This window comes from Oryctolagus cuniculus, chromosome 18 (genome assembly GCF_964237555.1).
Source record: "Oryctolagus cuniculus chromosome 18, mOryCun1.1, whole genome shotgun sequence".
Taxonomy (NCBI): Eukaryota; Metazoa; Chordata; class Mammalia; order Lagomorpha; family Leporidae; genus Oryctolagus; species Oryctolagus cuniculus.
This window is the reverse complement of record NC_091449.1, coordinates 52,884,860-52,911,425: the sequence shown is the minus strand read 5'-3', so window position 1 is coordinate 52,911,425 and position 26,566 is coordinate 52,884,860. Positions and strand designations below refer to the sequence as shown.

At 48.2% G+C, this 26,566-nt stretch overlaps 1 protein-coding gene across 1 annotated transcript in view; it reads right to left on the bottom strand.

Moving 5' to 3' along the window:
• WWP2 (WW domain containing E3 ubiquitin protein ligase 2) overlaps positions 1–26,566 on the bottom strand; it is a 157,728-nt gene that overhangs the window by 124,434 nt on the left and 6,728 nt on the right. The window contains exons 2-4 of the mRNA XM_002711669.4: positions 10,782–10,866; positions 3,800–3,947; positions 3,349–3,470 (exon numbers count right to left, since the gene is read on the bottom strand). Coding sequence (XP_002711715.3) covers positions 3,349–3,470; positions 3,800–3,947; positions 10,782–10,851 — 340 coding nt within the window. The 5' untranslated portion in view covers positions 10,852–10,866. The remainder of the gene's footprint in view (positions 1–3,348; positions 3,471–3,799; positions 3,948–10,781; positions 10,867–26,566) is intronic.

The window sequence follows — 26,566 nt, the reverse complement described above, 5'->3', positions numbered from 1 at the left end:
CCTGCACCCACGTGGGAGACTGTGAGGAGGCGCAGCTCCAGCCATTGCAGCCATTTGGGGAGTGAACCAACAGATGGAGGATCTTTCTTTTCTATCTCTCCCTCTCACTGTCTGTAACTCTACCTCTCAAATAAATATAATCTTTAAAAAAAAAAAAGACAAAAGATAAAATCACAAAGAACTAGGCAAACAACTGAGATGACTACCTGATCTCAGGATGGGAACACGTTTCAAAGCACAAAAGGCTGAGGGGCTGCTGCTGTGGTGCAGCGCATTAACCCGCGTCTGCAGTGCCGGCACACTATCTGGGCCCCACACTAAGTCCCGGCTGCTCCATTTCAGATCCACCTCCCTGCTAATGAGCCTGAGAAAAGCAGCAGAGGATGCCCAAGTACTTTCCAGCTCCCAGTAGGAGCATGGACCAGCTCCAGCCACCAAGGGCATCTGGGGATTGAAATAGCAGATGGGAGCTCTCTCTGTGTCTGTCTGTCTCTCTCTCTTTGCCTCAAATATTTTCAAAAGAAAGAAGCAACACAAGTGTCCATTGACACATAGATGATAAACAAAACGTGAAACATCCATATCACAAAATATTATTCAGTTCTGCAAAAAAGAAGGAAATTCTGACACAAGCTCTGTCTGACACTGATGAACCTGAGGACCTTAAGCTAAGTGAAATGAGTCAGTAATGAAAGTACAGATAACGGGGCTGGCGCCACGGCTCACTTGGCTAATCCTCCGCCTGCAGCGCCGGCACCCCAGGTTCTAGTCCCAGTAGGGGCGCCGGGTTCTAGTCACGGTTGCTCCTCTTCCAGTCCAGCTCTCTGCTGTGGCCCAGGAGGGCAGCGGAGGATGGCCCAAGTGCTCGGGTCCCTGCACCCACATGGGACACCAGGAGGAAGTACCCGGCTCCTGGCTTCAGATCGGCGCAGTGCCAGCCGTAGTGGCTATTAGGGGAGTGAACCAACGGAAGGAAGACCTTTCTCTCTGTCTTTCACTGTCTATAACTCTGTCTCTCTCTCACAGTCTAACTCTGCCTGGCAAAAAAAAAAGTACAGATATTAGCCGGCACTGTGGTGTAGTGGGTGAAGCCGCTGCCTACAGTGCCAGCATCTCATATGGGCGCTGGTTCAAGTCCCGGCTGCTCCACTTCCAATCCAGCTCTCTGCTATAGCCTGGAAAAGCAGTAGAAGATGGCCCAAGTCCTTGGGCCCCTGCACCCACGTGGGAGACCCGGAGAAAGCTCCTGGCTCCTGGCTTCAGATCAGCGCAGCTCCAGCCATTACAGCCATTTGGGGAATGAACCAGCAGAAGACCTCTCTCTCTCTCTCTCTCTCTCAGCCTCTCTTCTCTCTGTGTAACCCTGACTTTCAAATAAATAAATAAATAAATCTTAAAAAAAAAAAAAAAGAAAGTACAGATACTGTATGATTCCCATTTCCATGAGGCCCTTAATCAGACTCAGGAAGGTGAATGGTGGTACTGCTGGCTGGGAGGGAGGGAGAAAGAGGAGTTGTTGTTTAATGGGGTACAGAGTTTCCACTTTGCAAGATGAGAAGAGTTCTGAAGAACAGAGGTGGAAATGGCTGTCCAACGTCGTGAATGTGCTTAATACCACTGAGCTACCCGTACACTTTAAAAACAGGATGGGAAGGAAACTTCACCGTGTATGTATTTCTTCACAACTAAAGCAAATACATAAAGCTGAGAGGCAGAGAAACAGAGAGTGAGAGCAAGCTCCCAACTGCTGGTTCACTCACCAAATGCCCACCACAGCCAGGGCTGGCCCAAGGCAGAAGCTGAGAGCCAGGAACTCAGTCCAGGTCTCCAACATGCATCGCAGGAACCCAATTACATGAGCCATCACCGCTTTTTCCCAGGGTCTGCGTTAGCAGGAAGCTGAAGTCAGGAGTCACGGAAAGGCATCAAACTCCAACACTCTCAGTGTGGGACACAGGCATCCTAACCAGCGTCTTAGCCACCAGGCCAAACACCCTCCCCTACTGATGTATTTTACAGAGGAAAATGCATGTTGCAAAATAATAAATTCACATATGATCTCAATTTTGTTTCACTAGCTTCTTAAATAGTAATATACATCTGTATAAAGCTCACAAGGAGATTCAGCTCAAACTGTTAACAATAATTAGCTGTGCCGACCAGCAATTTTTATTTTCTTAGTGTGTTTGTGTGCTTTTCTGTAATTCCCAATTGTTCTACAATCACTTGTAATTGTATGCTGACTGGACAAACGAAGAAAGGCAAGCTGCTCGTGGTGGCCACTGCATCCAAATGGGACAATGTCCACGGGTCTATTTCCAAATAACATAATAAAAATGAGCAGAAATGTCTCTGACAATCAACTTACACAGGCAGGGTAGGGCTTGGGAAAATAAAGACCCACTCAGAGGACAAAGCATCAGGGAGCTCCCCACAAAATGAAAACAGAGGCGTGCGTGTCCCTGGCTGTACACATCCCCTATGGCTGGCGAAGGCCCCCACCGCGGCATGCCCGACAGAAAGCACAGGCCCAGAGGGGCGCACACACTTTCCAGCGGCCCCTCAGAAAGAATCACGAATCAATGCGACGCTGTCCCAGAACTCAACACCCCAGCCCCCACATGTCTCCTTAACTAAATCCCGCTTCAGAAAATATTTTCTCGACAGCAGACATCAGGAGAAGAAGGGGCCTTTCTTTCTGTGGCCTCCGCTCGTCACATATGGTGCTGCTCTGAATAGAGGCTTTATGGGGAGAGTCCAAACCCCAGCCTGGCCACACTGCGGACCACAGGCAGCAACAAACAGATGTGAAGACTGGTATGTCCATGCACAGAGGGGCCCCCAGACAATTAAGACAGAGCTTCCAGAACATTCCAACACCCCACAAATGTTTACTGAGCACCTCCTAAGCACAGGGCACTATTTGTAATGCCATCCTCCCACCTAGACACACACACACACACACACACACACATGCACACGTGCGCCCATACACACAGCTCCTTTGTTCCACTCCAAAGCTCACACTAGAGAAGCAATGATTTAGGCTGGAGGCATTTGACAGCTGAATGCAACGTATCACACATGTTACAGGTCAGGAAGAGCAGAGGCAGAGGGGACATTTCTACCCCCAGGGAAGGACCCAGCAGACAGAGCACTGCACCCACTCCTGTAGGTGCTGGACTCGGTGTGGAGGCAGAGAGGCTCTTGGCCTTCCTGAAACTCCAGGGACAGCAGCCCAGTGCACGGCCATGCAGCCCCTTGACCTGGAGGAAATCTCATCCCGGGTCCCTCTGCCAAGCCCCCCACGCCACAGATGGGTCACGTGGTCATCCCCATCATACATACTTTTGCCCCCATTGTTCTTCAGGACACTGGAGAGGTTGACAGAGGCAGTGCCCAGCAGTTCATTTCTCAAGGTATGGCAGCTCCAGACCTTCAAGTCTAAATGGCTCTGAGCCGTGACATTCCTGGAAAACAAAGACTTGGTTCATCACATCCAAGCAAATCGGGCACTTGGAAGACAACACTCAGACTATGCTGCTGGCATCTTGGGGGCCAGGGGACCGAACAGGAGGAAGTATACACTCTGTCCCCCCCCAACTGACCCTGCCACCCTCTAGCTAACAATGAACACTCTATGAGCTAATGAGGTGGAAACCCCTCAAGAGAGGCACCTTGGGTACCAAAGGCAGCAGAGCCTGAGACTACCAGAAACTGGGTCTCCCATCAGCCCCTCCCAGAGCCTTCTCCCTCTGTCCCCTCCGACTGTGAGCAAAAGGAAGGGATGTTCTCTTACAAAATGATGATCTCATTCCAGAGCAGCTCAGAGCTCCCAATGCGCTTCCCGGTCTTCTTGGTCTCACCAGGGAGTCCGTCCACAGCCACTTCCACATATGAGTTAATCCGGGGCTGCCGATGATGCACCTTGGGCTTTGCTGACACCACTGCCCCGCAAAGACAGGAAAAGTCACAGGTGAGTAGCAGGGCTTCCGATGCCCCCTTGTGGTGGACACTTGGGCTTTCTTAAGTTGCTTCTTTTAACAAATCAATTTTGTTTTGTCCTGCTTCTTACACACCAATAAATGTGTGTGTGTGTGTGTGTGTGTGTATGAGGTGTAATGAAAGAACCCTAATCTGAAACTACCAGGATAACTAGCATTATGAACTTAGGACTGGTAAATTGCCCTCCAGACTTTCACCTCTCATCTCCCCAATTCTCTAAAAGTTCATTTCCCCTAAAATCAGCTTTTAAATGGCTGCAAAATAAGCCCATCATGTAGATATCTTAGCTGTTCCTTCACTGTTGAAAGATGGCTTGCAGTGTTTTGCTCTGGGAAAATGACAAAAGTACACATTCGCATGCACTTCTGAACACTCCTCCCAAGGACACAAATGGTTTAAAGTCCCTAAAACTGCTCCGTTCTCTTCCAGAAGGGGAAAGTCCACGTAGACTCCATCAAGTCCACAGGACATTCGTCACACCAAACATCCCCTGGGGCTAGGCTCTGTTTTCTCCCTTTGCAAACCACACAAGGTAAAAAGAAAAGTATGAAGAGCATACTGCCGATGGAATGAGCGCCTTTTACCACTCTGCACACATTATCCAACTGGAGCCTCAAATAAATCCGCAAAACAAGGAACACATCCATTGGCCAGGAGGACACGGGCTTGAGAAGCAAGGCCACTGCCCCAGGCTACACAGCCAGGGAGCCACACAGCACAGGACTCCCCAGCAGGCTGCGTGACGCAGAGCTTGGCTTCCCTGTTCCAGTGCTCTCTTCAATGCCTGGTGCAGCTCACTGTTCCTCCCACGTCGGCGCCAGCCAGCTGCATTTCCTCTTCTGCTCACAGCCCTCGTGGGGCAGCACTTCTGATGCTCACCTGGCACCAGCAAGCCACTCTCGCAGCGCACTGAGCTAAGCCAGTGTTACACTGGGGAGGGACAGACACCCTCGTGCATGGGGGAGGCCCGGGTCACTATGGTGACACACACCTTCACAGCCTGCATCCTGTGCCCCAAAGCAGGCGGCAACAGAGTAGCCCAGCCTGAGCTCCTCTCCGTGAAGCAGCAAGCAGACCTCTCCCTCCCACAGCCTGTGGAACAGTGACAGTTCTGTAGGAGTCCACGACTTGGCAAATGTCAATGCCAACTCCAGGATATTCTCTGCCAAACCATCCCCCCAACCCCAAAGGAACAACAGGGAGGAAGTCAAGAAACAAAAATAATAATAATAATAATAATAATAATAACAACCACCACCTGTGGCTAGGATTCAGAAGCAGCAAAACATGACAATAAGAATAAAGCCTTGTGGGGCTGAGATAGGGCCCAGAGCATAAAAATCAAGTTCTCTGCCCACAGACCAAGGTTACCTGAGGACATCTAGTGGTGATGGGCAGCTCTGCATGCCTTTAACTTGAAAAACAGGGACCAGTAGTTAAGAGTCCTCTAATGCTTGTGCTAGAAAATCTCTCTAAAATCAACAAATTCAAAGTCTTTGTTTCAGAACTGAACCAACTAAGATTCAGGGAGGTGAAATAACTTATCCAAAAATCAGTCTTTGAAGCAGGGGATGCCCACATCCCCCATTAGAGTGCCCGGTCCAAGCCCCAGCTCCTGGGCTTTCAATCCAGCCCCCAGCTAGTGGTACCACGGGAGGCCCAGGTGGGGGCTCAAATCCACAGGTCCCTGCCACCCGGACTAAGTTCTGGGCTCCTGAGGCTTCGGCCTGACACAGCCCTGACTGCTGCAGGCACTTTGGAGAATGAACCAGCACATGGACGATTTCTCTGTTGCTCTGCTCCTCTGCCTTTCAAATGAAATGAAAATAGATAAGTAAATAAATAAATTTTTAAATCTATTTTTAAAAAAATTCACAGAGCTGGTCAGAAGCAGAGCTAAGGCTAGAAGCAAGGCAGTTCTTTGACCTCTGCCACAGTGCTCTCCCTTTTCATCCTCTGGCTTCTTTCCCTAGGCTTTTCTTTCCATTTCTTAAAATTGTTGACATTATTTCAGACCTACAGAAATTTTAAGAATAATACAAATAATTCTTATATATCCTCACTCAGAGTCACCAGGATTAACTCTACTTATTTGCTTTACTACTGCATTCTCTCTCTGGCCTTCTCTCTCATACACAAACACAGTTCTTCCTAAAATGCTGAGTCAGCTGTAGAAATTGTACCCCTCTTCTCATGAATACTGAGCTTCACTCAGACTTAAAGTAACAAACATTTTTTTTAAATGTGTAATTACTGGGGCCAGTGCTGTGGCGTAGCAGGTAAAGCCGTTGCCTGCAGTGCCAGCATCCCATATGGGTGCCAGTTCACGACCTGGCAGCTCCACTTCCAATCCAACTCTCTGCTATGGCCTGGGAAAGCTGTAGAGGATGGCCCAGGTCCTTTGGCCCCTGTGCCCATGTCGGAGACCTGGAAGAAGCTCCTGGCTCCTGGCTTTGGATTGGCGCAGCTTTGGCCACTGCAGCCATTTGGGGAGTGAACAAGTGGATGGAAGACATCTCTCTCTCTCTCTGCCTCTCCTTCTCTCTCTGTGTTGTGGGGAGCAAACCGGACTAGACTGAGTTACTGGAATTAAGACTTATTCTATGCATCTGCTCTCCCACAATATGGCGCTGGGAGAGAAGTAAACAGCTTCCGCACAGCTGCCTCCAGTTCAACCAATTAACTGTAGGACTTGCTCCTGATTGGAGAGCAGCGTACTCGGCGTGTGGGCAGCCGAGTTAGGATTGGCGGAGGAGGACTATAAAGGAGGAGAGAGACGGCATGCACCAGGAACATCTAAGGGGAACATCTAGCTGAAGGAACACCTGTGCAGCCCCCCAGAGAGAGCCGGCCGGCGGTGTGCCGCTCCCCTGCGGAAGTGGGGAATGCGGCCAGGGGGAACTGCCCTTCCACGGAGGTGGAAGGGATAGTAGCCAACCCGGGAAGAACCAGCAGCAGACCCGGGGAGGGCCGAGCAGACGAAAGAACAGCGCAGGGTCCTGTGTCGTTCCTCCACGAAGACGGGGAGCGACACTGTGTAACTCTGCCTTTCAAATAAATAAATAAATCTTTTTTTAAAATGTAATTATTCATTTGAAAGGCAGAGTTACAAAGAGAGAAGGAGAACCAGAAAGAGAGAACGAGAAATTCCATTTTCTAGTTCACGCCACAAATGGCCACAATGGCTGGGGCTGGACCAGAACAAAGCCAGAAGCCTGGAACTCCATCCTGGACTCCCTCATGGGTTGCAGGGGCCCAAAGCACATTAGCAGGGAGCTGGATCAGAAGTGGAGCAGCCAGGGCTCGAACAAGCACCCATAGGGGATGTTGACATTGCAGGTAACAGTTAAACCTGCTGCACTTCAATGCTGGCCCTAGCAAAGGCATTTTCTAACAAAACCATGAAAAGCAAGAGCTTCACTATCCTTACAGTATAACTTACTCTACAGACCTTACTTGAACTTTGCCAACTGTCCCATCCATATCCGCCATAGCAGAATAGGAAACAAATGCTTTTCAGGTCCAGGGCTCAATTAAAGATCCCATAAGAGAAGCTGACAGAATACAACAAACCAAAAATACATAATTAGGTACTCTTCACCAAATGCTCACTTCATGAGTTGGTTTTTAAGGTCAACAAATAAAGTAAAAATTCCATCTGCCAAAATCGTACCCTTAAAAAGCTCTTAGGAGGCACCACACAAAGCCGGGCTGCCTGCCTGTCAGTTGCTACGCTATGGTCTCCAGCGCTGGATTTCTGAGTCTCACGTTCCATACCAGGTGAGAGATGGCTGACGTCTAAGGGCCCTGATGCACCTAAAAGCGTACCTGGGAACCCTTGGAGAACACTGTGGAGGGGCCCAAGGGAACGGAGGCAAATGGAAGGAACCATATGGTCACACCCCCCAAATTACACTACGGGTTCTGTCATCGAACACATGGAAGGAAAAACCACCCACGGTGTTCAGATTGTTCTTTCTGCTTCTCCCCTACTGATTTCCTCGACAGTATTAGCAAATCCCTGGAAGTTACTGCACATCTAATGAGATGCTCCTAGGTTATCAAGTTAGTTCTTTCCACATCAGTAAGAAAATCTACCTTGAGGAAAGGCAGCAGAGAAATCTGTAGAAATTGGTGTGTGTCCCTGAAGAATACTGCCCCAAATCAGGGACCACAAGATGTTCCCAGGTGCTATGGGAAAGCTTGTGCTTCGACCCCGGCTTGCTAATTATCAGGTAAGGCAATAAAAGCTGCAGTCTCAAGTTCAAATCCCTGTTGATTCACTCTAACCCATCTCTCAACTCAAAAGGGCTACAGCAGCCAGAGATCCCAGGAAAAACAATTAAGATGTTTCAAGATTATCCCCCCCAAAATCATTACCTTAATAAGAAACAATGAATATGAACAGGCAATCCACAGAAAAAGAAACACAAATTGCCCTTAAATATATAAGATGCTAAACAACATTTATAGTTAAAGAAGTAGGAAATACAAGTGTACCAAGAAAACGGGATTTTCACAGAATGAAGGGGCCAGGGCTGTGGCATGGCGGGTAAAGCCACCACCTGCAGTGCCAGCACTCCATGTGAGCACCAGTTCGAGTCCTGGTTGTTCCACTTCCAATCCAGCTCGCTGCTATGGCCTGGGAGAGTAGAAAATGGCCCAAGTCCTTGGGTCCTTGTACCAGCATGGGAGACCCAGAGGAGGCTCCTGGCTCCTGGCTCCTGGCTTCGGATTGGCCAAGCTCCGGCCATTGTGGCCATTTGGGGAGTGAATCAGTGGATGGAGGATCTCCCTCTGTGTCTCTCTCTTTGTAACTCTGCCTTTTCAAATAAGTAGATACATTTTATTGAAAAAAAAAAAAAGTGACAAAAACTCCAGTCTGATGACCCCTTGCATTGGTAGACGTATCTCAGACGTAAAGAAGGCCAGCTGGCTCTCAGAATCACAAGGACACATCCCCTGGATGTGCCCTGGAACAGGGCCCGAGAAACTGCTGCTACTAGGGCACTGAAGGACTGAAGGGGAGGAAAGCACTGGGAGCCACACAAATGGATTCAATCCGTGGGTAACACTGACATTTCAATACTATGCCTGAGAGACAACCGCTGCCCCCAGACACCCAGTGGTGGAGACTGAGCTGTGACACGGAGCGCTGCTCTCCACACAGCAGTGCTCCGTCCTGTGCTGCCTCCCAGAGCAACATCTGTCATGCAGTCAACACTGACTGAGGGCCCTCCGGGTGTCAGGTACGGTTCTAACAGCTAAGCTATCAACAGTGACCAAAACAGTCGAAAATGCACGCTCTCATGGAGCTCGCAGTCTATTGACAAATTAAAGAAAATAAATAAAAATACATCATATGTTGTGCAGCAACAGAAGCCAAGAAGAAAAATCTAAAGCAGGGAGGGCCAGCGCTGTGGTATAGTACGTGAAGCCTCTGCCTGTGGCTCAGGCATCCCTTATGAGTGCCAGTTCAAGTCCTGGCTGCTCCACTTCCGATCCAGCTCTCTGCTAATGCACTTGGGAAAGCAGTGGAGGATGGCCCAAGTAGCTGGGCTCCTGAACCCACACAGGAGACCCGAAGAAGCTCCTGGCTCCTGGCTCCTGGCTCCTGGCTTCAGACTGGCCCAGCTCCAGCTGCTGCAGCCATTTGGAGAGTGAACCAGTGGATGGAAGAACTCTCTCTATCTCTCCCTCTCTGTCTATAACTCTGCTTCTCAAATAAATAAATCTCTTAAAATATGCATATATATGTATATATAAAGTAGAAAGGCAGACAGGTCTGAGGAACGCAAGGCAGAGGGTGGCTTTCATCAGGGGTGAGGAAGTCCACTTTGAAGAGGGTGACTTTTGAAAAAGATCCAAGAAAGCAAGGAAGCAAAATAAAAGCATCTGACTCAGGGGGTACAGCATGTGCAAAGGCCCAGAGATACAAGCCTGCCCGCCCAGTGTTTCGCCATGAAGAGTGAGGAAGTCTGTGTGGTCTGAACAGAAGCAATGTGGAAAGTTAACAGAAGAGAAATGCGAGTCATGGCGTAAGGGATCATGGATTTACTAGGAGAGAAATGGAGAGCTCTGCTGGGTACGAGCAGAAAAGCGACCAGATCCAGCTTACTTTTTAACAAGATCACTGAGGGCAGGCAGAGGGCAGAAGCAGGGACACAGGTCAGGAGACCGCTGCCTCAGTCCAGGGTGGGGACTAGGGCCATCTGGAAGAAGCTGGGATGGGAAGGGCGGTGAGTGGTGGCTGGGTGTTGGGTGCATCTTGAAGAACGAGCCAACCAGACATGCTCACCAGCCAAACTCAAGATGTGGGAAGGCCAACGCTGGACACGGTGAATTTCCAGATGTTTATTCAACATTCCAGTGGAGATGATAAACTGGCTATGGGTATATACAACCTGGGGTTCAGAGGAAAGGCCCAAACTAAAGGCACAAATCTGGGAGTGACTTCCTGTTGGGGGCATTAAAAGCCATGAGGCTGGATGAGACCACCTGGGGGATGAGCACGGACAGAAAAGATCCCTGGAGCAGGAAGGAATCACCAGGTTACAGAATTTTAGCCAAAACCTCTTAATTTTTCCCTTTTCCAAGTTACTGCCCTTTTGTTCCAAGAATCCCGGCTACAGTTAGACAATCCTCCAAGAATGAACAGCTACACTCAAACCATTTCACAAAATTTGGCTCTCCAGGCCAAGGGGCAGGGCAGTCCCACCTCTTCCCCAGAGACCGGGCTGGACTTGAAAAGATAAACCCCCGCACAGGGCACTCACCTTTCAGAGTGAGCTGAGACTTCTCAAAAGGCGGGGCCGCTGCTGCCCGGCTGGCGCTGGCGGATGCCATGTCATCACCACGGAGCTGCAAGACAGAGCTGCGCGATTAGAGAGTATATGACAAGAAGGTCCAAGAACCGAAGAACCGAGTTTGAATAGTTAAAGGGACGGAAGTCCGCCCAACTGCGGCCATGCCACTTGCAACCCGGCACTGTCTGTCTGGCAACGACTGCTGGATCTGGGCAGGTCTCGGAGAGTCTAGGAAGGAGAGAGGGACGTTGTAACCAAGTCCAGAGGAAGGAGCCTAAAACAACATCCACGAAGAGGAAGTCACAGCTCAACAACAAAGCGACAACGAAGCCGGCTTTGTTCCCGGGGAAAAGAGCTGACTACACTTCTCCACGGACACCTCGAGGCAGGGGAAGAGGCTTCACCTCACCAGGCCCCAGGACTCCCCGCCCCCCTGCTCTGGCTACACACAGAAGTCTACCTTGCGCTCTGAATGGATCTTTCACTCCTATGGAAGCTCGGAACACCGTCATTTGTCATTTGGAAAACATTGGTTCGCTGAGTGATGTGGATATTCCAAATGTTGACATATTTCATTGTACAATATCAAAAAAGCACATTTGTGAATGTCACTACTGTTCTCATCAGACAAGTCAGCCCCGGGAAGCTGTCGAGCTCTTGGTGGTAGGCATGAGTGTTCCAAAATTTTAATTTTCACTTAAGAAATCATGGTTTGTCATTGGCAACAAACACTGTCAGTTGCTTTCCTTGAAATGTCAGGCTCGTTTCATTCATTTTGAAGAAAATGTCTGCCAAATACCCAAACCTGGTAACTTTAGTTTGTCTGTTAGTTGCTTTTTAAGTAAAAATGATATTTCACGAAAAAAGCAGCTAACTCAGCTCTCAATTCAAACACTGTACAAAGGCCTTTTCTCAATACAACCTTTATTTTTCAAAATGCAAGAGAAGTGCATTAGGCACAGTTCCCATTTTAATATGCAGAATACTGAGGGGTCAGCGCTGTGCTGCAGCAGGTAAAGCCGCCGCCTGCAGTGCTGGCATCCCATATGGGAGCTGGTTTGAGTCCCGGCTGCTCCACTTCAATCCAGCTCTCTGCTGTGGCCTGGGAAAGCAGTGGAAGATGGCCCAAGGGCTTGGGCCCCTGCACCTGCGTGGGAGACCGAGAAGAAGCTCCTAGCTACTGGCTTTGGATTGGCCATTGTGGCCAATTGAGGAGTGAATCAGTGGATGGAAAACCTCTCTTTCTCTGCCTCTCCTTCTCTCTCTGTGTAACTCTTTCAAATAAATAAATAAATGTTTAAAAAAATATGCAGAAGATTGAAAAGATATGCTCAAGGGTCAGAACTCAATAAAAACTGATAGATTTTACTACTTCATCAGTTTATTTATTTTGAAAGGCAGAGTTAGAGAAAGAGAGAGAGAGAAACAGACAGATGGAGAGAGAGAGACCTTCCATCCACTAGTTCACTCTCCAAATGGCTGCAATGGCCAGTGCTGGGCGAGACCGAGGCCAGGAGCCCAGAGCTTCTTCTGGGTCTCCCACGTAGCTGGCGGGGGCCCAAACACTTGGGCCGTCTGCCACTGCTTTCCCGGGCACATCAGCAAGGAGCTGGACCGGAAGCGGAGCAGCCGGGCACAAACCGGCACCCATACGGGATGCCAGCATCGCAGGCGGAGGCCTCACCGGCCGTGCCCCAGCGCCGGCCTGGACGGGCCGCTCTTCAGTGAAACTGGCTTTTTCCTCTGTTGTCACTCAGGACCTGCTGTGGCCAAGGACATGATGAAGGCAACAGAGTTGGATCCCTGCCGGGCACTGACAATTCTGCTGCCTTTTGCCTCTGCAGCATCAGTACAAAAGGGATCACAGAGAAAAGGCCAACAAGGACTGTTATTATGAAAAAGTTCTGACCCTGCAAACCCCAGAGTCTCAGGGGCCTCCAGCTGTCTGAGAACCACACTCAACAACTGCTGGATAAAATACTAGAAAATCCCCGCGGATTCTGCAGCACCGATACTTTCTTGCATTCCATCTAAATGTGACCTCCCCTCCAGATTGTTTTCCAAAGTTGTTCGGCCGTAAGACAAGGTTCTTAGCTCCCCGTATTACTCCAAGGATGGAAGCCCTTCTCTCCCCGCGGGACTCTGGGATGGAAGCCCTTTGTGTGAAGGCTGCATGCAGCTACAGCCACGTGGCAGTGACTTTGACATTTCGCACACCTAAAGCCAAACAACTTCAGGCTTTAAGATTTTTAACCCAACAGTGTGCCTTATTTGTAAGTTATCTGCAGCCTCCAAAACGATTAAAGGGAATTCTAAGTTTTCTCTGCACTAGTCCATGAAAAGTATTTTACTTCCAGTGGAAACCTCTGAAATGTACCTTAGAGCAAAAGGAATACAACCCCGAACCCCTCCCGTCAGAGCTGGAGAGAAGGCATCGCCACAGCCCAGGGCGAGCCTCTGTCCTCTGCTCACACACGGCCTCCGGCAGCGGCCAGCACAGGGGACCTCTCCTCAGCCTTCGGCGTCCAGGACCCCTCGTCCCTACCTCTCAGCTGCTATGTTGGCTCCTCCCCCTCACGGACCCAGGGACCCAAAATGAGCCCTTACACCTCTTCTCTTGGTTATCTGCCTGTTTCGTGTTTGAAAACAGCATCTATTTCTTGACAGTCCCAAATTGCTATGCCCAGTAAGGTCCTCAACCTTAGACCTCAGACCCTCAGATCCACCGGCCAGACTGAGCTGCTGACATTCCCCCGCAACCGGCTCCCCGTTGCTCCCCATCTCAGTGGCTCAGGCCAGAACCCAGAGCTCGCTCCTTCTCCCTTTCCTCTCACACCCTCTCCAACCAATTCATACATCACCTTGGTTCTACCTTTAAAATCCTTCCAAGCCCCACCATGTCTTCCCAGCTCTACTGTCTGCCTGGTCCAAAGTGCTGGGATCTCTCCTCGAATGACTCTTTCTCCTGCTTCTGTGCTTGGCCCCCTTGGACCTGACCTCCAAATGCAGCAGGTGGTCTCTTCAGTGCACATGGGACAGCATGTCACTCTGATGTGCAAAACCAGCCAGACACTGGTTAATTCAGAGCAAAAGCTCCAAGTCCCAAAAATGACCCTCGAGCCCCTTTCTGAGCCCCTCGCCCACTCCTCCACCCCGCTACCACATGGGGTGCCTTGCCGTTCCAGGAATGTGCAGGCCTACACCCACTTCGATTCTGTGCACTCCCGCTTCCTGTGTCCAAAAGTGTTCTGCCTCAGTGGTGCACACCCAGGGAGATTCTCTCTCTGCCTTCAGGTATTTTCTCAGAGGTCCCTTTCCTAAGGGGCCTTCTTTCCCCTACCTCCATGTCAACTTTACCTCTGCACATTGATGAGTAGCCTTCCTTCTCTGTTTGACTTCTCCTTAGCACTTAGCAGCAGCATGCTACTCATTGTATTTATAGTATTATGTCTGTCTCCCTGCCCTAGAACGGATATTCCTTGAAGGCTGAGATGTTTGTCTCATCAGTTACCCTGTAGCCCTAGTGTCAGCTAAATGGTAGCTGGCTCTCAGTAGGGACTCCAAAATGTTTACTGAATGCATTAGAGTATCAATTTTCTGAAATTTAAAAAGATGTTTTAATTCTCTTAGACTAAATTTGTGTTGCAAAGCAGTAAAAAGGTCAACTCTCCTCACTACCCATCAGATTAGAAAGACATTAGGAGTCTGACGATACGTACGCATGAGAAGTCTCACCCACTTCGGGAGGCAGCACAAATTGGATGCCACCTGACCAGTTCCAGTAGAATGAAAGGCCCAGAAAGAGTATCCCCCAGGATTCCACTCTCAGGCATTTGTCAGGGCAAACATTCTCCAACATATGCAGAAAGGGCCAAGTTCAAGGAATGTTCATCACAGTAATGCTTATAACAGCAAAGGTCTGCCCACGAATGGAGAATGGTGATGTATGCACATTTCTAAAATGGAATGCCATAAAGTACTTGAAATACGAGAAGTCAATCTGCACGTGCAAATCCCACACAACATAACTAAGAGGAAGAATAAAAAGCAAGCGTTGATGTCACTGTTATACACCTGAACCTACACAAAACTATTGAATATGCTGCTGCGGACACACAAGTGTAGTCAAAGTATAAAAGCATGGATGGGAAGCAGCCACACCGAGTTGGAACAGAAGTTTGTGCTGGGGAGCAAAGGAGAGGGCAGGACAACTGGAGTAAGGAGGGAGACCAAGGGAACTTTATCTCAGCAACATTTTATCTCTAAAAAGAAAATTCTGAAGCAAATACGGCAAAATGTTCAAATTCATTAAGTCCAGATGGTGGTTTTTATGACTGTTATCTTAGTGTCTGAACCATTTTATATGTTTGATCTTTTTCATAATTGAACAATTTTAAAGGGAAAAAAGATCGTATCTTGAGAAATGAAGGAAAGATTAATGATTATAAATTAAGCCTCGGGGTTTTTAGTAACCGGGGTTAAAGCACTAAAAGCTGGAGATTCATTATCTATAGACTTCAAAAATAAAGGAATATTTTAAAAATCTTTACATCTATTGGGATCTTTCTTTCCTGAGGCAACTCAACAAATGGTACTTTTCAAATGAGTTTGTTCTCCTGGGTGTTAGCTGGTGTTAGCCTTTGTTCCTAACACTCAGCAAATGCAACTCAAAACCCCACATGGCCTGTTAAACTGGAAAAAGCCCAAAGCTTGTGATCCACACTTCACGGCCCCACAACAAAATCAACTGGATCAGCTCTAAAGGAGGCTCAGAAGGAGCAAAGGCACCTGGGAAGCAGGAGACACAGAGACAAGGCCGCCACGGCTTCATCCTGCTCATGTCCTTCGCAATGACAGCCCCTCGTTTGTTAACCGTAATCCGTGTTATACCCGGGGCTCGGTCTTCAGTCCCAGAGCCAATAAGCCGACAGCACCCTGACATTACAAGGGAGGTATTTTGAATTGTAAAGGCTTTCCCGTCTAACCATAACCGTGGAAGGGAAGACAGATCCCAACACTAACATCCAATCTGTTAGCTTTTGTCTCAGGCTCTCGTCTTAGACACAGTTCCTGACATATGCAGTCTCAAGTCCAAATCCACACCAAACACTGGAGGAGGCTTACAGAGCCTCAGGTCAGTGTTGACACCACACCTGTCTCAGTGACAGAGAAAGCTGGATACGTACTCAGGACACGTTCTCTTACCCTAACAGGAGTGGAAAGTATGTGCATCCAAATGACTACAAAAAAACGAGTTAGCATAAGTCTGATGCAGCCTGGAGGAGGAAGGAGGGAGAATGATGTCTAAAATATAACCAGAGGTCACAGATACACAGATCTCATAACGGAAGGGAGTAATGGGTTTAATGAAAGCCAAAACTTCTCCCTTCACTAAGCCTGCTAGATGTACCCAGATCTCTCAGAAAAATAATACACTGTCTTCTGAACTTGTCTTCCATAAACACTGGCATGCATCTTCTAAAATAAAAGCTTCTATGAGGAACAATTGGGGTCTCTTCTCCACCCAGCTCAGCCAAGTAGTTGGCTCTCTGTAAGGGCGAGCAGGAGACTGAACTGTCAGTCTCCCAGAAGGCACAGCTGAGGGAAGGGAAGCAGTGCCACACAGATCCGGAGAGTTAAGGCAAAGTGGACTTCAGATCTGAGAGGTCACTGTCCCCCACCCCTCGGCTCCCCGACTTGGGTTCCTAGATAAGCCTAATGGTGAATCACGTTTAAATGCAACCATTTAAGGAGATCCAGAAATGAAAACAACTCACCAGCGGATCCTAAAATTCATTAGGGAATACAAGGGATGCAAAATATCCAAAACAATCTTAAAGAAGAAGAATGAAATCGGAAGACTCCACTTTCTGATTTCAAAAGTTACTACAGGGGCCAGCGCTGTGGTACAGTGGATTAACACCCTGGCTTGATGCGCTGGCATCCCATATGGGCGCCAGTTCAAGACCTGGCTGCTCCACTTGCAATCCAGCTCTCTGCTATGGCCTGGGAAAGCAGCGGAGGATGGCCCAAGTCCTTGGGCACCTGCACCCGCGTGGGAGACCCAGAAGAAGCTCCTGGCTCCTGGCTCTGGATTGGCACAGCTCTGGCCATTGCGGCCAGTTGAGGAGTGAACCGTCAAATGGAAGACCTCTCTCTCTGTCTCTCCTCTCTCTGTGTAACTCTGACTTTCAAATAAATACATAAATCTTTACAAAAAAAAGTTACTACAAAGCTGCAGTAATCAAAACAGCCTGACATTGGCATATAGGCAGACACAGAGCTATGGACCAGAACCTACAGTCCAGAAACAAGCCCATACATTTATAGTCAACAGATTTTAGTCAAAGGTGCCAAAGATAATTCAGTGGGAAAAGATCAGTCTCATCAACAAATGATGCAGCAACAACTTACTTATTAGGCAAAGGGATGAAGGTGGACCCCTACCTCAAACCTTATACAAAAACCAATTCAAAATGTATAAAACAGGGGCCGGAACTGTGGTGTGACAGGTAAAGCCAGTGCCCGCAGTGCCAGCATCCCATATGGGCGCTGGTTCGGATCCTAGTTGCTCTACTTCTGATCCAGCTCCCTGCTATGGCCTGGGAAAGCAGTGGAAGATGGCCCAAGTGCTTGGGCCTTGTACTCGTGTGGGAGACCCAAAGGAGGCATGTAGCTCCTGGCTTTGGATAGGCCCAGCTCTGGCCATTACAGCCATTTGGGGAGTGAACCAGTAGATAAAAGACCTCTCTCAGGGCCAGTGCTGTAGTTAACAGTAGGTTAATCCTCCGCCTGTGGTAGCAGCCTCCAATAAGGGCGCCAGTTCAAGTCCCAGCTGCTCCTCTTCAGATCCAGCTCTCTTCTATGGCCTGGAAAAGCAGAAGATGACCCAAGTCCTTAGACCCCTGCACCCACAAAAGAGACCCAGAAGAAGCTCCTGGCTCCTGACTTTGGATTATCCCAGCTCCAGTCGCTGCAGCCCTTTGGGGAGTGAACCAGCAGAAAGAAGACTTTTCTCCCTGTCTCTCCATCTCTCTCTCTCTCTCTCTCTAACTCTCTCAAATAAATAAAATCTCTTTTAAAACTTAATTTAAGGCCGGCGCCGCGGCTCACTAGGCTAATCCTCCGCCTAGCGGCGCCGGCACACCGGGTTCTAGTCCCGGTTGGGGCGCCGGATTCTGTCCCGGTTGCCCCTCTTCCAGGCCAGCTCTCTGCTGTGGCCAGGGAGTGCAGTGGAGGATGGCCCAAGTGCTTGGGCCCTGTACCCCATGGGAGACCAGGAAAAGCACCTGGCTCCTGGCTCCTGCCATCGTATCAGCGCGGTGCGCCAGCCGCAGCGCGCCGACCACGGCGGCCATTGGAGGGTGAACCAACGGCAAAGGAAGACCTTTCTCTCTGTCTCTCTCTCTCTCACTGTCCACTCTGCCTGTCAAAAAAAAAAAAAAAAAAAACTTAATTTAAAAAAGTTTCACTTTAAGAAAGAAAGACCTCTCTCTCTGAATCTCTACCCCCTATCCCAGTAATTCGGCCTTTCAAATAAATAAATCTAAAAAAAAAAAAAAAAGAGGTTTAAAAAAATGCATCACTTAAGATTGGGTCCCTTAGATATGATTCCAAAGGTATGGATCAATAAAAAACCCAGATATATTTGTTTTTAATTCATCAGAATTAAAAACTTTGGGGGCCGGTGCTGTGGCACAGCGCGTTAAGTCTCCATTTATGAAGCGGACATGCCACCTCAGAGTGCTGGTTAATGGCTCAGCTGTGCTGCGTCTGAGGTTCCCTGCTCATGCGCCTGGGAGAGCAGCAGAGGCTGGTCCAAGCACTCAGGCCTCCGATACCCACACAGGAGATGCAGACGGAGTTTCAGGCTTCTGGCCTCAGCCGGGACCAGCCCCAGCTGTTGTTTCTCTCCCCTCTCACTGTCACTCTGCCTGTCAAATAACAAATTTTTTTTTTTAATGAAAAAGCACTAGCTTCAAAGGACACCATCAAAAAACAAAAAGGGGGGTGGTGCTGTGGCACAGCGGGATAACACCCTGGCCTGAAACACCGGCATCCCTCATGGGTGCTGGTTCGAGACATAGCTGCTCCTCTTCTGATCCAGCTCTCTGCTATGGCCTGGGAAAGCAGTAGAGGATGGCCCAAGTCCTTGGGCCCCTTCACCCACATGGGAAACTCAGAGAAAGCTCCTGGCTCCTGGTTTCAGATCAGTGCAGCTTCGGCCATTGCGGCCATCTGGGAAGTGAACCATCAGATCGAAGACCTCTCTCTCTCTCTCTCTGCCTCTCCTTCTCTCTCTGTGTAACTCTTTCAAATGAATAAGTAAATCTTAAAAAAAAAAAAAAAGAAAGAAAGAAAGAAAGAAAGAAAAGAAGAACGGAAAATATTTGCAAATAATGACAAAGGGAGCTGGTGTTGGGCAGTTAATATAGCCGTGTCTCACACTGCAGCACCTGTGTTTGAGTCCCACCTCTGCTCCCAATTCCAGCGTCCTGCTAACAAGCCCTGAGAGGAAGCAGGGATAGCCCAAGTACATGGGTCCCTGTCACACTCTTGGGAGACCTGACTTAAGTTCCCAGTTCTCAGCTTCCGCCAGGCCCAGCCTCAGCTGTTGCATGCATTTGGGAAGTGAACCAGTGGATAGATCTCTCCGTATGCATGTATATGTGAGTGTGTCTGTCTCTCTGCTTTTCAAATAAATAAATTTTAAAAAATTTATGTCGGGGCGGGGGCAGCGCTGTGGTGTAGCAGGTAAAGCTGCCACCTGCAGTGCTGGCATCCCATGTGGGCACCAGTTTGAGTCCCGGCTGCTCCACTTCCAATCCAGCTCTCTGCTATGGCCTGGGAAAGCAGTGGAGGATGGCCCAATGCTTGGGCCCCTGCACCCACGTGGGAGACCCGAAAGAAGCTCCTGGCTGCTGTCTCCTGGCTTCGGATCCACTCAGCTCTGGCCATTGTGGCCATTTGAGGAGTGAACCAACAGAAGGAAGACCTTTCTCTCTGTCTCTCTCTCACTGTCTATAACTCTACCTGTCAAATAAATTAAAAAAAAAAAAAGACAATGTCCTGAACAGACATTTCTCCAAAAAAAAGACATCAAAAAGACCAATAAGCCTATGAAAAGATGATCTGGACTTCATTAGTCTGCAGGGAAATGCAAATCAAACTCCCCATGAGAAACCACTTCTCATGCACCAGCTTGGACAAAATCAAAAGACAAACAATGAGAAGTGTTGGCAAGAAGGCAGAGAAAGTGAAACCCTAATACATTACTAGCAAGAAAGGAAAATGGTGAGCAGTGTCAAAAAATAGTTGGCATGTCCTCGAAAAGCTGAACTTGGAGTCACCATAAGACCCAGCATATATATATATAAATTTTATGAATATGTAGAATTTATATATAAAATATAAATATGTATCTCTGAAAGAACTGAAAACTTGTATCCACCAAAAAACCTTGCACAGCATGCTCACAGCAGGATTATTCATAATAGCCCAAAACAGGAAACGATGCAATTGTTCATCCACTGATAAATGGATAAATAAAATGTGAAATATCCATACCACAGACTATTTTTTAAAGATTTATTTATTTATTTGAAAGGCACAGTTACAGAGAGGCAAAGGCGGAGGGGGGGGGTCTTCTATCCGCGAGTTCACTCCCCAAATGGCCACAACGGCCAGGGCTCAGCCAATCAGAAACCAGGAGCCAGGAGTTTCTTCTGGGTCTCCCACGCAGGTGCAGGGGCCCAAGGACTTGGGCCACCCTCTGTGGCTTTCCCAGGCCACAGCAGAGAGCTGGACTGGAAGATGAACACCTGGGTCTCAAACCAGCACCCATATGGGATGCCGGCACTGCAGGCGGTGGCTTTACCCACTACGCCACAGCACTGGCCCCACCACAGACTACTATTCAGCCATAAAATGAGATGAAGTACCAATTCGTGTTATAACATGGATGAAACATAGAAATATTATGCTAAGTGAAAAACCGGAAAAAAAGCCTAATTTATTGTATAATTCCATTTACATGAACTACCTACAATAAGGCAATAAAACAGAAAGAAGATGCAAACTTTTGATGCTGTTCCTGTGTTGGGAGCTTGATCCCCAGGATGGCGACACTGGCAGATGGCGTCAAAACTTTAAGGAGGGCAGGCCTAGTGGGAGGTCCTGATGTCAACTGCAGTGGTGTCCCCGAAACGGATCAAGATGATTTTCCCACGGGCACTGGGCTGAGGTCTTGCAAGAGGACTGCGACAGCACCCCAACACTGGGCCCCCTGCCGCACTGCGGGCTTCCTGCTCGGTGAGCTGATGGCTTTGCTCCCACGCTCGCTCCCACCACTGCCCACCACCATGAAGTGATGCAGCCAAGAGGTCCTCACCGCAGCGGAGGCCGTGCCAGCACCACGTCCTCGAACCTCAAAACAGTGAGTTAAAAAAAAATCTCTTTTCCTTCCTAAGTGGCCTGCCTCTGGGATTTGCTAAAACAATGAGAATACAGCAAGAATGACACAGAATGATGAGTACAGCAGAGCTGCAGTTGCCACAAGGCAAGAGGGTTGGGGTGAGGGGAGGAACAGCTCATGGGTCCGAGTTTCCTGCTGAGGTGATAAGAGTCTTCTGTGAGGCGGGTACATCTGGCGCAGCAGGTAAGATCCAGCCGGGAACGCTCGCATCTCATATCACAGTGCCTGGGTTCAATCCTGCCTCTACTTCTGGTTCCAGTTTTTTACTTTTTATTTATTTTTTTAAAGATTTATTTATTTATTTATTTATTTGAAAGTCAGAGTTACAAAGAGAGAGGAGAGGCAGAGAGAGAGAGAGAGAGAGAGAGAGAGAGAGATCTTCCATCTGCTGGTTCACTCCCCAACTGGCCGCAATGGCCAAAGCTGTGTCGATCCAAAGCCAGGAGCCAGGTGCTTCTTCCAGGTCTCGCACGTGGGTGCAGGGGCCCAAGGACTTGGGCCATCTTACACTGCTTTCCCAGGCCATAGCAGAGAGTTGGATCAGAAGAGGAACAGCCAGGACTAGAACCGGCACCCATATGGAATGCCAGCACTTCAGGCCAGGGCATTAACCCGCTGTGCCACAGCGCAATCCCTGGTTCCAGTTTTTTACTAAAGCGTATCCTGGGAGGCAGCAGGCGATGATTCCAGTAGCTGGATCCCTGCCACCCACACAGGGAGACCTGCATGGAGTCCCTGGGTCCTGACCTCCGCCTGCCCACCCCAGCTACTGTGAGCATTTGGGGAGTGAACCTGTGTACAAGAGATCTCACAATCTGCATCTCTTTGTCTCTCTGTCACTCAGCCTTTCAAGTACATGAAAATCAAGAGAAAAGTAAGTACTTTTTTTAAAATAAAAGTGTTCTGCAATTAGTTTTTATGGTTACACAACTATGAAAACACTAAAAACCACTGAACTGCACACTTTAAAAGGATGATTTATAAAGGATGATTTAAAAGGATGATTTTGAGAGTTAAATAAAACGGAAGTCAAAGAAAACACCCAAAACAACAAGTCAGAGCAATAAAAGAAAGTATTCTGTCCGTGGAACAAGAACAGAATGCCATTTTTTAATAAAAAGAAATATTCACAGAATAAAAATGTGGTCCTGGAAAGAACAGCTCTGACAGCAAAAACAAAGTTGACAAATAAAGTGAAGGTGTGTACTCCACAACACAACTAACAGATAAAGAAGGTGGCAGGTAGGAGAAAAGTCTTTCTGAAATGGTGTATTAGCTTAAAAGATCCAGTGCATGAACTTGACAGAAGAGAAAAACAAATCAAGATACACTACCATAAGTTTTTTTTTTTTTTTTTTAATTTTTTGACAGGCAGAGTGGACAGTGAGAGAGACAGAGAGAAAGGTCTTCCTTTGCCGTTGGTTCACCCTCCAATGGCCGCCGCGGTGGCGCGCTGCAGCCGGCGCACCACGCTGATCCGATAGCAGGAGCCAGGTACTTTTCCTGGTCTCTCATGGGGTGCAGGGCCCAAGCACCTGGGCCATCCTCCACTGCACTCCCGGGCCACAGCAGAGAGCTGGCCTGGAAGAGGGGCAACCGGGACAGAATCCGGCGCCCCAACCGGGACTAGAACCCGGTGTGCCAGTGCTGTAAGGCGGAGGATTAGCCTAGTGAGCCGCGGCACCGGCCATAAGTTTTTCTAGAGCTGAAGGATAGGTTTTTCCACAAAAAGGACCTAACCATGTGCCCAAAAGAAGGAACGCAGGGGCTGGCACTGTGGTGTAGTGGGTAAAGCCACTGGCGGTGCCAGCATCCTATATGGGCACCAGTTCGAGTCCAGCTCCTTGCTAATGTGTCTGGGAAAGTAGTGGAGGATAGCCTAAATTGGGCCCCTGCACCCACGCAGGAGATCAGAAGAAGCTCTTGGCTCCTGGCTTCAGATCAGCCCAGCTCCAGCCATTGCAGCCATTTATGGAATGAACCAGCAGACGGAAGATCTCTCTCTCTCTCTCTCTCTCTCTCTAACTTTGCCTTTCAAATAAATAAAAGTTTTTTAAAAATAAAAATAAATAAAAAGGAGAAATGCAAACCAATCCCATTAAGATACAATGCCACAAAATTCCAGAACATGAATATAAATGTTGTATGTGGCCCCAGTCACATTTGCAAAGCACGGGAATCAGAATGGCATGAGACATTATCAACATTACCACTGAGTGCTAGAGGACAAGGCAACACTTTCAAATTCTGAGCTAAAATTATTTCCAATCTAGAACCACACAACCAAGACCATCAGCTAAGGACAACAGGAAATCAGTGGTATTTTCAGAGGTGCAAAGTATCAAACAAGTAACTTCCAAAACTGGCTTTTTCAGAAAGCTACTGAAAAAAGGACATCATGAAGAGTAAGTAAGTTAAGACAACAGAGGATAATGGCTATTCACAAGGGAGGAGCAAAAAGAATTCCCAGAGTAATGATACAGAGAAATCACAAGACGTGACTACAGCAGACCTGGAGAGTAACCAGTCAGGCACAAGCTGGTTTCTAAGAAAGCAAATGGTCATTCATAGGAGTATTAATTGTTAAATTAACAACAGGAGTCACTGTGCACTAACTTCCCATGCAGGACCTCTATCCTCAAAGAATTGTATTATGAGAGTGGCTGGCGCTGTGGCGTAGCAGGTAAAGCAGTGCAGTACCGGCATCCCATATGGGTGCTAGTTCAAGTCCTGGCTGTTCCTCTTCCAGTCGAGCTCTTTGTGATGGCCTGGGAATGCAGAAGATGGTCCAAGTCCTTGGGCCCCTGCACCTATATGGGAGACCCAGAGGAAGCTCCAGGTTCCTAGCTTCGGATCAGCACAGCTCTGGCTGTTGTGACCAATTGGGGAGTGATCCAGCAGATGGAAGCCCCCCCCCCCCATCTCCTTTTCTCTCTGTGTAACTCTGACTTTCAAATAAATAAATCTTTTTTAAAAATTGTATTATGAGAGCTAACAGTAAAACTTGTTCTCAAAAGATTTCATTTTAGTGTATGAAGTAGAGGATAATCTAATGTCTCATAAGTTTTAATTATGCCTAAGTATCCAACGCCATTCCTTGTCTTCTTAGAAGCTTCCTTAATTAATGATAAAACTAGTCTCAAGGCCTTTACTTTCTTTTAATGTATTAAGTAGAGGATATTCTCATGTCTCATAGTTATGTCTAAGTGCTCACAAAAGATGTGTCATTCTTGGGTGCTTCTTTAAAGTTAATTAAGTTTTGGGGCCAAGCGCTGTGGCATAGCAGGTAAAGCCGTCGCCTGCAGTGCCGGTATCCGATATGGGTGCTGGTTCAAGCCCCAGCTGCTCCACTTCCAATCCAGCTCTGCTATGGCCTGAGAAAGCAGTGGAAGATGGCCCAAGTCCTTGGGCCCCTGCACCCATGTGGGAGACTCGAAGGAAGCTCCTGGCTCCTGGCTTCGGATCGGCTCAGCTCCGGCCTTTGTGGCCAACTGAGGAGTAAACCAACAGATGGAAGATCTCTCTCTCTCTCTCTGACTCTGACTCTGACTTTCAAATAAATAATTAAATCTTTAAAAAAAATAAAGTTAATCAAGTTTCTAAAAAAAAAAAAAAAGTGAAATTGACTTCAGGATGCAATGACTTTGAACAGCCCTTGCCTGGACTGTTGAGGAACAGTTTTTTGGTTTTTTTTTGTTTGTTTGTTTGTTTTTCGTGCAAAGGAACTCTTTACTTAGTATGAAGTTGGTCTTCTGTGTATAAAGTTAATTGGAAATGGATCTTAGTGGAAAATGGGCCTGGGAATGGGAGAGGGAGGAGAATGAGGGGTGGGAGTGTGGGTGGGAGGTTGGGTATGGTGGGAAGAATTACTATATTCCTAAAGTTGTACGTATGAAATGCATGAAGTTTGTATTCCTTAAATAAAAGGTTTTTTTGGGGAAAAAAAGTAAATGGGGGGCCCAGATTGTGGCATAGCACCAGGTCAAGTCCCAGCTGCTCCACTTCCATTCCAGCTCCCTGCTAATGAGCCTTGGAAAGCAGCAGAGGATGGTCCAAGTGCTTGGGCCCCTGCACCCACATGGGAGACCCGGAGGAAGCTCCAGGCTTCAGTCTGGCCCAGCCCTAGTCATCGGAGCCACCTAAAGAGTGATCCAACAGAAGATCTCTCTCTCCGTCCCTCCATCCCTCTAACTCTTTCAAATAAAATAAAATAAATATTAAAAAAAAATTTTTTTTAAAGGAAAGTAAATGGGAGCTGGTGTTGTGGCACAGCAGGATAAAGTCGAGCCTGCAGTGCCAGAATGCCATATGGGCACAGGTTTGAGTCCCAGCTGCCCCACTTCCAATCCAGCTCCTTGCTAAGGTGCCTGGGAAAGCAGCAGAAGATGGCCCAAGTGCTTGTGCTCTGGCACCCATGTGGGGATCTGAAAGGAGCTCCTGGCTCAAGACTTCAGTTTGGTCCAGCTTGGGTTACTGCAACCATTTGGGGAGTGAACTAGCCAATGGAAGATCTCTCTCTCTCTCTCTCTCTCCCTCCCTCCCTCCCTCCCTCCCCTTCTCTTTCTGTCACTCTATCTTTCAAATAGATAAATAAAATCTTAAGGAAAAAAAAACAGGAAAGTGAATGGAGGAAACAGGTTATAAGATGCACGTCACCGCACTGGAAGAAGTACTTTAGCTTTATTAGAATGCTCGCGGGAAATACCTACTCCTGGAAAAGCAAAAGCTGCAGGAGAAAGGAAACCTAATCCTAGAGTGCTATGAGGCTCAGCTGTGAACAGCATTTGTAATCATAAGCATGTACAAAATTTTCTAACTTCTATGAGATCAACACATTTTTTAAGATTTGCTTAAAAGGCAGGATATCAAAGAGAGCAGGAGAGACAGAGAGAAAATCCTCCATCTGCTGGTTTACTTCTCAAATGACTGCAATAGCCAGGCTGGGTCAGGCTGAAGCCAGGAGCCAGGAACTCCATCCAGGTCTCCCGCATGGGTGGCAGGGGCCCAAGCCCTTACGCCATCGGGAGATAGATAAGAAGGGCGGCCAAGACTCCAATCAGCACTCCAATATGGGATGCTGTCGTTACAAGCATCTTTCATGGTGCAATGATCACAGATAAAACTGGCAAACTAAGCATTAACAGGAGAGGGGGCAGCACTGTGGCATAGCAGGTAAAGCCGTCACCTGCAGTGCCAGCATCCCATATGGGCGCTGGTTTGAGTTCCGGCTGCTCCACTTCCAATCCAACTCTGCTATGGCCTGGGAAAGTAGGCCCTGCAC